This window comes from Vidua chalybeata, assembly GCF_026979565.1.
Source record: "Vidua chalybeata isolate OUT-0048 chromosome W unlocalized genomic scaffold, bVidCha1 merged haplotype SUPER_W_unloc_9, whole genome shotgun sequence".
Classification (NCBI taxonomy): Eukaryota; Metazoa; Chordata; class Aves; order Passeriformes; family Viduidae; genus Vidua; species Vidua chalybeata.
Window position 1 is genome coordinate 460020 of NW_026530344.1, and position 13887 is coordinate 473906.

At 43.7% G+C, this 13887-nt stretch overlaps 1 protein-coding gene across 1 annotated transcript in view; it reads right to left on the reverse strand.

Annotated features, from left to right (window-relative positions):
* Positions 1–13887, reverse strand: part of LOC128783025 (transcription factor RFX3-like) — a 197015-nt gene that overhangs the window by 144717 nt on the left and 38411 nt on the right. Inside the window, exon 2 of the mRNA XM_053933599.1 lies at positions 10437–10561. Coding sequence (XP_053789574.1) covers positions 10437–10553 — 117 coding nt within the window. The 5' untranslated portion in view covers positions 10554–10561. The remainder of the gene's footprint in view (positions 1–10436; positions 10562–13887) is intronic.

Sequence of the window (13887 nt, forward strand, 5' to 3'; positions counted from 1 at the left end):
TTGGTACCCATTGTTCTTTGCCCTGCAGGAGTCCCATAGTAGAAGGGTCCTCTGAGAGACCGGACAAGGTATTCAGCTGTCTAATCCCCTCTGTCTCCACAGCAACTATCCCAAAAGCCCAACAATGCCCTTTTGGGTCCTTGAAATACCCTCTCCTGAGGTAATCTATGCCAAGGATACACAGGGCCTCTGGGTCAGTCACAATGGGGTGTTTCCACCATTCTTTTCTAGTCAGATGTCCTGGGGTGACTTTATGATGCTTGCATCCCCAATCGTCTGTTCTGTTTATGCTGGATATTAAGCTTTGCACCTTTAAGACTGGTTCCAAAAGCAAAGGGGAGGAGAGAAGAAGCACGTAGTTTGTTTTCAGAAACTGCACTTGCTCCCTCGCATCCTTCTCCTGGACTGTGTTGTCTGCAGCATGGACAGATGGCAGGAGAGAGCTTTCCTTTGCTTTTAGTTAGTTTTTAGCTAGCTGAGGCAGAGAAGTTCCCTGGACTGTGGTTTTTCTTTTTCTTGAAACTGTTTAAACCTGCTCTGGACTGAAAACCCAGAAGAGCGCCGGGAGCTCACACCTGTGGTCCACTGGGCCGGGCCTGGGCCATGGCATTTCCAGTGCCAGAGAGACTGCTAACAGACTGGGTGAGCCGAGCTGCAATCCACGAAAAAGACTTTCTGAGTTTGTCATCTCTTCAGATTGGCAATAGGTTTTATTGTTTAATAGTGTTCATTTTTTGTGCTGGTGAATGCTTTGCTTGTTAAATAAACAGTTTTTTGCCACTTTCCTCCAAAGAAATGTTTTTCCCGAACCAGTTGGGGGAGGAGCTGCTTAAATCTGCTTTCTAGAGGAACCCTTTTGGAGGTTTTCTCCCAAATTTGCCCTAAACCAGGACTTCAGGCTGACTTAAGGCTAACTTCAACTTACAGTACAGTCAGCTGTTGGGATCCCCCTGTCACCCCAGAAAAAGATTGATTCTGCCCCTACATATCTTGATGGCATCAAGGTACGTTGTATGCCAGTGTTAACTAAAGCCTTATACTCCTGTGAGTCTGATGTGACAGGCCATGGGATCCCCACAATCCAATAGATCTTACTGTCCCTTTCCTCCACCTGGCTGGGAGCATTTTGACACTGTCTCCCACAGTATACTGCTGGAAAAGCTGGCAGTCCACGGCTTGGACAGGAGCACTCTTTACTGGGTTAGGAACTGGCTGGATGGCCGGGCCCAGAGAGTGGTGGTGAACGGTGCTGCATCCAGCTGGAGACCAATCACCAGTGGTGTCCCTCAGGGGTCTGTGCTGGAGCTAGTTCTATTCAATATTTTTATTGATGACATGGATGAGGGTATTGAGTCCTTCATTAGTAAATTTGCTGACAACACTAAGCTGGGACCATGTGTCGATCTGTTGGAAGGTAGGATGGCTCTGCAGAGAGACCTGGAACGGTTGGATAGATGAGCAGAGCCTAACAAGATTAAGTTTAATAAGTCCAAGTGCTGAGTCCTGCATTTTGGCCACAATAACCCCCTGCAGCATTATAGGCTGGGGACGGTGTGGCTGGACAGTGCCCAGGCAGAAAGAGACCTGGGGGTACTGGTTGACAGCCGACTGAACATGAGCCAGCAGTGTGCCCTGGTGGCCAAGAAGGCCAATGGCATCCTGGCCTGTATCAGGAATGGCGTGGCCAGCGGGAGCAGGAAGGTCATTCTCCCCCTGTACTCGGCACTGGTGAGGCCGTACCTTGAGTACTGTGTCCAGTTCTGGGGCCCTCAATTTAGGAAGGACATTGAGATGCTGGAGTGTGTCCAGAGGAGGGCAACAAGGTTGGTGAGGGGCTTGGAACACAAGCCCTATGAGGAATGGCTGAGGGAGCTGGGGTTGTTTAGCCTGGAGAAAAGGAGACTCAGAGGCGACCTTATCACTCTCTACAACTTCCTGAAGGGTAGTTGTAGTCAGGTGGGGATTGGTCTCTTTCACCAGGCAGCAACTGACAGAATGAGAGGTCACAGTCTCAAGCTGCGTCAAGGAAAATATAGGTCAGATATTAGGAAAAAGTTTTTCACGCAAAGGGTGATAAAGTACTGGAATGGTCTACCCGGGGAGGTGGTGGAGTCACCATCCCTGGATGTGTTAAAAAAAAGACTGGATGTGGCACTCGCTGCCATGGTTTAGTTGAGGTGTCAAGGAACAGGTTGGACTCAATGATCTTGAAGGTCTCTTCCAACCTTGTGATTCTGTGATTCTGTGATTACCCCTCTAGTCCTGGTCATAGTACTCATTGCTCACTTGTAAATATGACCTGGAGGTCCCTTCAAGACTATGGGAAGTGACATCAGCTCTTCTATTCTGTCTAAGGACTTGCCCACTGGAAACCGGAGCAGCATTTATCCTTGAAGAATTTCCTGCAGTGGTTGTTCTTCCTCTCAAATCACATACCCATGCTACTAGGGCAGAGGTGGGTTTTCCATCCCACTTCCTCATGTCCTCTCTGTGGTCATGCAGGAAAAACCACGGGTTACCTCATGGTTTGTACCTTCTCCCTCGAGCAGGAGGATGCTTGCTCCCAATAGCAGAGACTCTGGCCCATACTAGCGGGACATAGGACATTTTGTCTCTAACCTGCTTGAGTCTTTCAAATCTGTCCATAGTCTTGGACAATCTTTCCACAGCTGAGGCACAGGTTGGTAGGGAGGAAAAAAGATGGTCTTCATATTGCCTGAGTCGGGTAGTCACCTGAAGCACTGTTTGTTCTCCTTCTGTCATTGACATCAAGGCCAGTGAGTTCATGTATGACAGTGGTGTGCTCTGTACAAACTTCTGCCACATGGATTGTGTACAGTGGACCTCATCTAGATCTATAGGGGACTGCTCATTATTTGAATCCCTACAGAGTACCTCCAGCACAGCTAATTTTCTCGTGTACTGGATACCCTTCTCCATGGCGTTCCACCTGCTTGGGCTCACTACTAAATCATCCTTGAGAAAATACCTTTCCCTCATGCTTGACAGGAGTTACTTCCAGAGGCTGAGAGTTTCTGTCTTCTTCCCAATTGCCTTAATATGGGTATTCTCAGTTCAGTCAGAGAGAAAGAGAGAGGTTTTTCTAGCCAGGCAAGAGCCTGGGAAACAGTTGGGAACGAATGTAAATAATTCACTATCTCTCTCTTGTTGTTCACATTGTTTACAAGATAGGTTCGGCTACCGTGCGTCATTCACTGCACACCAATGGTGTGAGATGTTTTTACTTTAAGACCAATGAAATTAGTCCGCACGATATTCTCTATATATAGAGCGGTGCATTTGAAATAAATCAGTTCATTTCTTGCCTTCTGAATTGGAGTAATTCTGTTCCCGTCCTGCCTCAACAGCAACACCTTGTCAATGCCCACATCCTGGGACAGGGATCCCAGTTGCTTGGCTTCGCTACCATCTAGTTTCATATTGTGGGCTGCGATATCCCAGCCCTGGAGCAGCCAGGTCACCAGGGGTTCACCCGATTGGCGGCTGAAATTTTTTCACATATCTTGCAGCTCACATGAGATAGAGATTGGGTTATTATCTCTGGCTCTACCTCTTCCTTCTTTTGAGACGGCCCTGCTTCCTCTTCAGCCCTCACTAGACAAACTGATTTGGTCTAAGATTTTTTCTTCTGTATAGGGGCGACTGCTACCATCACAGGTTGCTCCCCCGGCTCAGCTGCAGTTTGAGTGGCCATGGTGCCTGCTTCTCTGCTTTCTTCCTATTCCCTCTGAGGGTGCTGTCCAGTGACAAGCAGTGTCTGATAAATAGTAGCCAGGGCCCAGCACACTGCAATAAGTTGTTTTTCTCTGGAGTTGCCACAGCTTTCTCCTCGCAAATATTCTGTCATTTTATCAGGGTCCTGTAGTTGTTCAGGGGTGAACTCCCAAAACATTGGAGGAGATAATTTCTCCAAAAACAGGCCCATTTTCTCCCACATTCCATGCCACTCATGACTAATCCCCCTTGGGGCAGATCTCTGAATGACCTTCCTAAAAATCTCTTTCTTGACTCTAAACATGTTGTGGACCGTACTGAGGAGATCTGGTAGACTTAGCAATAAGAACATGCTTTCCTTAACATCCAAGGAAAATTCTAAATTTGGAAAAGATCTTATACCAGGCCTAAAAGATGAAAAGGGGGTGAAAAGGTGCGTAAAATCATCCTCCCCCATTCCCCCCACAGGCTAGGTATGATTATCAATGCACTCCCAAAGGTAGTATCTGAGGTAAGGGTAGGAGAGCAACACTGAATACACATCCCAAATGACCCTCATTGTACTTGATGTTATCATGTAAATATAACAGTTAATATCCCACAGTACAGCAACAAACCTATGCTGATCTTTCTCCCTGCTCTGAAAAAGATCATCACGAGAAGCACACTCAGGAATATATACAGGGTTGGGTACCACACTGTCCTGGGTTGCAAGATGTGGTTTGGGGGTGTGTATTCTATTTCCCATCTGTTAGAGGTGGGGCAGTTATCTTCTGTTAATTGGGCAGTTTTCTTTATCTCTTCCACAACCAATCCTCCCTCCAGGGAGATATCTTCTGTTAATGAGCCACTGAGTCTCATTGCATGACTGATAAAATTACATCATCCCATTGTGAGATGCTCCACCCAGAGAGAGGAACCGAGCATTCCTACCTAGATATAATCTGAGATTTTGGAACACCAGAAACAGCCTTTTCCCACTGGATTCCCAGAAGACCAGGCCCATCTACACCACCACTGGATCCCCAGGGGGAAACTACACCCTTCTACAGGATCACTGCTTCAACAGAACCACATCTATCACTCCAGGAGGACTGAAGCCACCATTTAATTGGACTGATACCAACACCCTGACCAACAGGGTGTCAGGTCGTATTCTGACTCTGTCATTGTTGTTTTGTATTACTGCATTTTAAATTTTATTTTCATTTTATTCCCTAACAAAGAACTGTTATTCTTACTCCCATATCTCTGCCTGAGAGCCCCTTAATTTCAAAATTATAATAATTCGGAGGGAGGGGGTTTACATTTCCCATTTCAGGGGAGGCTCCTGCCTTCCTTAGCAGACAGCTGTCTTTTCAAACCAAGACACACACCCACATGAACAGACCAAGCAACATTGTGACCACTGGCTCCGTACCTAATACAACAAATGCTTAGATTAAATTTGTTTCCAACTCGCTCTGGGCAGATCTGTTTTTATCTCAACTCTTCATGCTTCACATTGGGTGACAAATAAGGCTGTTGTGGTTTAGGAATGGTATTCCCCAATTTAGTGCTCCCACTGAACACATGCTTCTGCTTCCCCACCCCCCTCCAATTGGAAGCACAGAAGATAAGAGCAATTTATTGGAAACAGCAATAAGATTAGAACAAACAGCATCAGCAACAATATTAATAACAAAAGGTATAAGAAAAAGAAATAATTTACACAGAAATCCCACAAGAATAAACAAATACCGGACAGTTTTACCTGCCACATTTTCTCAACCAGAAGAAACATCCTTCTCCTTGGAAGTGAGAGAGACCCTTTTCCTCAACCCCGAAGCAAGAGAGAGTCCCTTTCCCACCCCCGGCAGTGATGTGAGGCGGTATTGAATAAAATTATGGTCCTGCCCACACCCTCTCCTGGCTACTGCAAAAAATTAACCATGTCCTGGATGAACCCAGGACAGTGGCACATCAGCCAAGGCAGGTGTGGCAGTTTACACAGCAGTTCAGGCAAGAAGGTCATGCAGGGAGGACACAGCCCCCCTATCAACTCAAGAGGCAAGCCCAGTTAGTGGTCATTAGTAGATTTAGGAAAGGCAGGTCCTGACTGACCAATGTGATCTCCTTTTATGACCAGGTGACCTGCCTAGTGGATGAGGGAAAGGCTGTGGATGGGTCTACCTGGAATTCAGTAAAGCCTTTGATACTGCCTCCCATGGTATTCTCCTGGAAAAGCTGGCAGCCCACAGCTTAGACAGGTGTACTCTTTGCTGGGTTAAAAACTGGCTGGATGGCCAGGCCCAGAGAGTGGTGGTGAATGGTGCTGCATCCAGTTGGTGACCGGACACTAGTGGTGTCCCCCAGGGATCAGTGTGAGGCCCAGTTCTGTTTAATATCTTTACTGACGATCTAAACGAGGGGATTGAGCCTACCATTATCAGATTCCTGGATGACACTAAATTGGGTGAGAGTGTCAATCTGCTGGAGGGTAGGAAGGCTCTGCAGAGAGACCTGAATAGGCTGTATCAATGGGCCAAGGCCAATTGTATGAAGTTTAATAAAGCCAAGTGCTAGGTCCTGCAACTGGGTCACAACAACCCCATGCAACACTACAGGCTTGAGGAAGAGCGACTACAAAGCTGCCTGGCAGAAAAGGACCTGGAGGTGTTGGTCAACTGCCAGCTGAACATGAGCCAGATGTGTGCCCAGATGGCCAAGAAGGTCAATGGCATCCTGGCCTGTATCAGAAATAGTGTGGCCAACAGGATCAGGGAAGTGATTGCCCCTCTGTACTTGGCACTGGCAAGGCCACACCTCAAATACTGTGTCCAGTTTTGGGCTCCTCACTACTAGAAAGACATTGAGGTGCTGGAGTGTGTCCAAAGAAAGGTAACAAAGCTGGTGAAGAGTCTGGAGCACAAGTCTTTATGAAGAATGGCTGCAGGAGCTGGGGTTATTTAGTCTGGAGAAAGGAGGCTCAAGGGACACCTTATTGATCTCTACAACTATCTGAAAGGAGGTTGTGATGAGGTGGGGATCAGTCCTTTCTCCCAGGTAACAAGTGACAGGATGAGAGAAAAAGGCCTCAAGTTGTGCCAGGGCACGTTTAGATTGGATATTAGGAAAAATTTCTTCACTGAAAGCATTGTCAAGCAATGGAACTGGCTGCCCAGGGAAATTATTGAGTCATCATCCCTGGAGGTATTTAAAACATGTGTAGATGTAGAGCTCAGAGACATGGTTTAGTGATGGACTTGGTAGTGTTGGATTTGATGATCTTAAAGGTCCTTTCCAACCTAAATTATTCTTTTATTCTGATTCTATGATCTACAAGAGCTCTTTAATAACATTTTAGTTAGAACACATTCATCATCCTCACTATATTCTCTAAAATTCCTATCTCTCCTTTTCCACCATTAACTTATATACTTCAAAACAAGATTCTAAACTTCATTGTTAACTACTGGGAGTAGTCTGGAGGTGCTCAAGAAGTTGAGAGGGAGCACAGCTGGGACACCTGACCCCAACTGACAAAAGGGATATTCCATACCATACGATGTCATGCTCAGCAATAAAACTAGGGGGAAGGTTAGCCAGGGGACTGTTGGGCATTGGTCGGTTGGTGGTGAGCAGTTGTTTTCATTTGCAACACTCACCTTTCTTGGATTTTATTTTTCTCTCTCTTTGGGTCTTTTTCCCCCCTCTTTTCCTTACAATTTATTATAATTGCTTTTAAATTATTAAACTGTTTTTATCTCAGCCCATGAGCTTTCTCATTTTTACTCTTCCAATTCTCGCCCACTGGGAGGAGGGGAGAAGTGAGCAAATGGCTGTGGTGCTTGGTATTCATCCGGGGTTAAATCATGACACCTAAGGAAAAATTTATATAAAACCCCTTAATTTTGAAAAAAATCCATTACTTTGAGAAAGACTGTTCAAGTGTGACAGAAAAACAGAGTTTCTGTCAATCAGTAATAATGATATGTACACTTTTTGATGATTAAATGGAAAATTCAGCAGGTTGCTGATTTAATATGTTAACTGTTACATAAATTGACATTGGCCTGCCATCCCTTAACAGTGTTCTTGGACTATAATTTTCCAAATTCAAAAAATACATCTCTTATTATTAAGCAAGATAAAATTGTACAGAATTTTGATTTTAGATATAAGTGTTTGCAGTAAAAGTACTAATAAGGTTAAGAGAATAATACCAGGGTAAAATATGTGAGGATTTATAAGCCCCATTTCAATTAAAAAAAAAAACCAACAGAGCTGTATACACAAAGATTTCTGTTCTCAGAGAAAAAATCATCTTAATAAATTCATTAGTCTGTAATACTTTTGGAAAGCAATTCATGCTGTAATGCTGATATTTAGATAAATGACCAATATAAGTTCATGGCTAGTTTTTATGTTTAAAATGATTTTTCATTAATCTCCAATTTTCATCAGCAGAAGTTTGTATGTCCATTTGAATGATACATTTATTTTTGAATGCTATGGTTATAGTCTATGATGAATAGGAAGATTTGTTTTGTGTAATCTTTGATGCATGGATACACCTTCTAAAATAGGTTAGACACTTGTTTTTAATTTTACTCTTTGAATCCTTCTGTACTGCATGACATAAACCATAAGGTCAGTGAAATTAATTTAAAATCCTTTTAAGCTTGCTACCTCATGCTTAAGAATGCATGTTAAAACAGGAATGATACATGAGTGGAAAATCATATTTAAGGAAAAATAAGAATAAGAAAAATTGCACAAGATGTTAAATGGCATTTAATTATGCTTCTCACTTTTTCACCTTACTTTTACTATGTTTTACTTGCACATATATAGGTTTCTTCCTTCACCAATTCAAGGTTCCAAAAATGACAATTGCTGTGTCATTTGAAAACATCTGGGAAACCACTGCCACTACACTCAGAAGGGAATCTTAGTTTTTCCTGAAGGGCATTTATTTTTTCTTCATTTGAAGCACCATATCAAACTTTCATGAAAGTCATGGTTATATTGTCAGTGTGCAAATAAAAAATTTATTTCAGCAGAAAATAATTTAGACGTTGAAAAATGATTCCCCTCATAACTACAAGAAAGAATTTTTTAAAATAAATTATTTCTTCTGAATTTTTCATTTTTACCTAAAGTAGTCTGCTCCTAAAGTATGTGTACATAAATTCAATTTTTTAATTTAAGCAAATATATAATATATACATTATTTTTTTTCAGAGCAAAGCCACCCTTCATCAAAGACCTTGTTTTAATGCCTGATAGCCTTTTCCTACAGTAGAAAAGCACGTATCTTACCCACATTCTTCATCACATTTCCTAGTGTTATACTAGATTCACATCTTCTTCCCAGAATCACAGAATAGTTATGGTTAGAAGGGACCTCTGGAGATTACCCAGTCCAACGCCCCTGCCAAGGCAGGGTCACGTAGAGCAGGTGACACAGAAATGCATCCAGGTGGGTTTTGAATGTCGCCAGATAGGGAGACTCCATCACCTCCCTGGGCAGCTATTACAGTGCTCTGCCACCCTCAATAGAAAGAAGTTCTTCCTCATATTGAGGTGGAACTTCTTGTATCTTAGTTTGCGGCCATTGCTCCTTGTCCTGTCACTGGGCACCAATGAAAAGAGTCTGGGACCATCCTCTTGGCACCTGCCTTTGAGACATTTATATGCATTAATAAGATCCCGTGTTTTCTCTTCTCTAGACTAACCAGTGTCTCCTCATAAGAGAGATGCTCCAGACCCCTAATCATATTTGTGGCCTCCACTGGACTGTCTCCAGTAGTTCCTTATCTTTCTTGTTCTGAGGAGCCCAGAACTGAACACAGTACTCCAGATATGGCCTCACTAGGGCCAAGTAGAGGGGGAGGATCACCTGCCTTGACCTGCTGGCCACACTCTTCCTGATGCATCCCAAGATCCCATTGGCCCCTCTAGCCACAAGGGCACAGATTTGTCACCTAGTGACAAATAGTCACTCATAGTCAACTTGTCATCCACCAAGACTCCCAGGTCCTTCTCTGCAGAGCTGCTCTCTAGTAGGTCAGCCCCCAACTGGTACTGGTACTTGGGGTTATTCCTCCCGAGGTGCAGGACCATACACTTGCTCTTGTTGAACCAAGTGGGCCTTGGCCTTCCTCGTCACATCCCTGCATATTCTGATGATATCCCTATAGTCCTCCCATGTGGCCAGTCCCTTTTTCCACATCCCGTAATTTTTTTTTCTTCCATTTGAGATTTGCTAGAAGCTTCCTGTTCATCCATGCAGGTCTCCTGCCCCCTTTGCTTGATTTCTTGTTCATGGGGATACACTGGTCTTGAGCTTGGTGGAAGTGATGCTTGAATACTGACCAGCTCTCTTGGACCCCCTTCTCTTCTAGGGCCCCAACCCATGGGATATGGGTCTTTGAAGAGGTCAAAAATAGCTTTCCAGAAGTTCGGAGTTCTAGTCCTGCTTACTGCTTTGCTTCCTCCATGCAGGATCCTGAGTTCTACCCTCATGGTCACTACTCTGAAAACTGCATGTCTGCTTATGTAGATATTTTAGTTCCATCAAAATAAAATTGAATAAAACAGTGAAAAGGAATTGGTTTTGCAGCCTTGTACAAAATCAGTTCTTCACTACACCTATTGAAATGCATCATTCTGTCTTGCCAGGGTTTTTTGTTTTCCCAAAATTAGCAGACACCTACCTGTTGCTGAACTGGTACCTGCTGTACAACCTGTGTGGGCACTGCTGCCTGGCCAGCCACAGATGCTTGTAAAGTCACAGTCGAACCTGTGTCTGACCCAGACTCTGATGTCTGCATCGTGGTCTCTGAATAAAATTAAAATGTAAAATTAAAAGTTCAGCACAAACTTCTTTGCTTTTTGTCACTTATTCAGATCTTAAAATAAGCATATATACCCAAAATCAAATCTGGGGATTAGCTAAAGATTGTTTCACATACTATCACATGAGTACACAGACAGATTTATTTTTCATTTTTTAAAATGTTGCTTTGGCCTAAAATATTAAAAAATTATTATTATATATTATATATTATATATATTATTACTTTGTCTAATCTAAGGTCTGCTTAGAGCTTGCAGCGCATCAAGAAGAGAATAAGCTTTGGACTTCATTCTTTTTTTCTAATGGTTTACAGTCTGCTTTGTAATAGCAAATACATTTATCAAGTCAGAAGCAAGGTGCACACAAATCTATTTACTGCTTTAAAGTAAAGAACTTTTAGAAAAACATCTGTTCACAGGCCTGATTCTTCTCTAACTACACTTGTATACATAAGCTGCAACTATTACTAAATTTTGAGAGGAGACTCAAAACCTCTTACCATATTAAGAAATTTCTCTTTTCATTTTCTTCCCTGAAACAGTTCAAATCCTTATGTACTAAAATATTAAAAGTTTTCTGTAGCAGACTTTCTGAGAGAGAGAGGGCACGATTCATATTTAGAAGGTTGAGCTACCCCAGCCTAGGCCTCAGATGCAGGCCTTGGTGAGGCCTTGAAGCCTATGACGCAGTTGGAAATTCAGTCTGTGGCGCAGTTAGAAATTATGTTAAGGTAACCACAGTGTAATTGAGCTTTCTGGGTGTGAATTAGTATAGGTCTGCAGTGTGAAACTCTAGCCACCTTATTAAGACAAAGACAAACAATGTTTGCTTGCCAATGAGAGTGTGTTCACGATTGTAAACTATATTGAAGTGTATATAAACTGCCATCTTACAAACAGTAAACGGAGAACTTACGTTTCACCACATTGGTGCAGATCTGCGTTTGTCCTGTCCAGCCTCCCGGAATTTATGAGTCCCTGATTCAGTTTTCTCATACCTTACTTGCCCTCAAGATATTTAATAATGCAAATCAACAGAAACTTTTCTCACTTATTTATGTGACTTCAGGAACAACTCATTAAAATCAGAAATAAGTCAAAGTCCTCCTATCAGCTTGCAAATGATTACACATTCTTCAAAGCTGTCCTTCCTCTGGTTTACTGAGTTGCACTGTAAATTTTTCATATGCAAATGCTGAGTTAAAGCTCTGGTAGGTGATAGAATGAGGGGCTTCAACCTGAGAAGAAGAATTTGGAAAGCATTTTAAAGGTGAAAAAGTGACTCAAGTAAGCTTTTTTAGCAGATAGTGTCAATGTAATCACTAGAGTTATAAACAGAGATTTTATCCCTACATGAGGTTGTGGCACTGACATTTTTAAGAGGAATATTCAAAATTTGGATACAGCACAGAAATGGTCCAACAGTTAAGGAAAATGCCTTACAAAGAAAACCTACTTAGATTATCACAAAGAAGACTGAAGATGACTTACTCTGTTCAGTTTGTGTGGCCATGTTTTGCAAGTTGGGGGAGGGGGCTACAGGGGTAGCTTCTGAGGGAAGCTGCAAGAAACTTCCTCCATGTCTGACAGAGCCAAAGCCAGACAGCTCCAAGATGGACCCACCACTGGCCAAGGCTGCGACAATCAGTGATGGTAATAACACATTTGTTATAATATATTTAAGAAGGAAAAAAAAAGGTATTGCATAGAAGCAATTGCAGTTCAGAAAAGAGTGGAGTGAGAACATGTGAGAGAAGCAACTCTGCAGGCACCAAGGAGAGTGAAGAAGGAGGGGGAGGTGCTCCAGGTGCCGGCACTGAGATTCCTCTGCAGCCTGTGGTGAAGACCATGGTGAAGCAGCTGTGCCCCTGAAGCCCATGGAAGAGCCCCACATTATGCCTGAGAGGAGGCTGTTACCCTGTGGGAGGCCCATGGTGGAGCAGGGTCCTGGCAAGGACCTGCAGGTCCGTGGAGAGAGGAGCCCACACTGGACCGGGTTTGCCAGTAGTACTTGTGACCCTGTGGGGGACCCACAGTGGAGCAGGTTGTGCCTGAAGAACTGCACTCCATGGAAAGGGATCCACACTGGGGCAGTACCTGAAGAACTGTATCCTGTGGGAAGGACTCATGTTGGAGAAGTTTGTGGAGGACTGTCTCCCATGGGAAGGACCCCATGATGGAGCAGGGGAAGGACTCCGACTCCTCTCCCTGAGCAGCAGCAGGAACAACGCATGATGAACTGACTTTAATCCCCATTCTCTGTCTCCCTGCGCTGCTGGGGAGGAAGAAGGTAGAGCCCAGGAAGGAGGAAGAGGTGGAGGGAAGGTGCTTTTAGGATTTGTTTTGCTTCCCATTGACCTGCTCTGATTTTGATTAGTAATAAATTCAATTAATTTCTCCAAGTCGAGTCTGTTTTGCCTGTGATAGTAATCAACAAGTGATCTCTCCTGGTCCTTAACTCATTGAGCCTTTCATTATATTTTCTCTCCCCTGTCTAGTTGAAGAAGGGAGTGATAGAGCAGCTTTGGTGGGTACCTGGCATCCAGCCAGGGTCAAACAACCACACTTATACATAACAGGAATTAGAGTAATCTTCAGTTTTGCACAGAATTACAGAATTGTTAAGGTTGGAAGGAACCTTTTGAGATCATCTAGTCCAACCCTCCTGCTCAAAACAGGGTCACCTAGAACAAGTTGCCATGTCCAGTTGGGTTCTTAATACCTCCCAGGATAGACACTCCACAACATCTTTGTAAAACCTGCTATAGTTCTTGAGTAACCTCACAGTAAAAAAAGTGTATTTGAGTATTCAGATGGAATTTCTGGGTTTTTTCCATTTGTGCCCATTGCCTCCTGTCCTGTCAATGAGCACTACTGAGAAGGGTCTTGCTCCCTCATCTTCACTCCCACCCATCAGGTATTTATGCACAGTAATAAGGTCCTCCCTGAGCCTTCTCTTTCCAAGCTGAATAGACTCAGATCTCTCAGCCTCTCCTCATATGGCATATGCTCCAGTACCTTAATCATCATTGTAGTCCTTTGCTGCCATTGCCCTTTCTTGTACTGAGGAGCCCAGAACTGAACATGTGACCTCACTAGCACAGAGTAGAGAGGGAGGATCTACCTCAAATAACAGCAATGCTCTTCCTAATGCAGCCAGGGATACTATTGTCCTCTTTTGTCATTAGGGTGCATTGCTGGCTCATGTTCAGCTTCTTCTCCATCAGGACACATTTTCTTCTCCCCAAAGCTACTTTCGAGCTAGTCATCCTGCAGCCTGTACTGGTGCCTGGGGTAAATCCTCCCCAG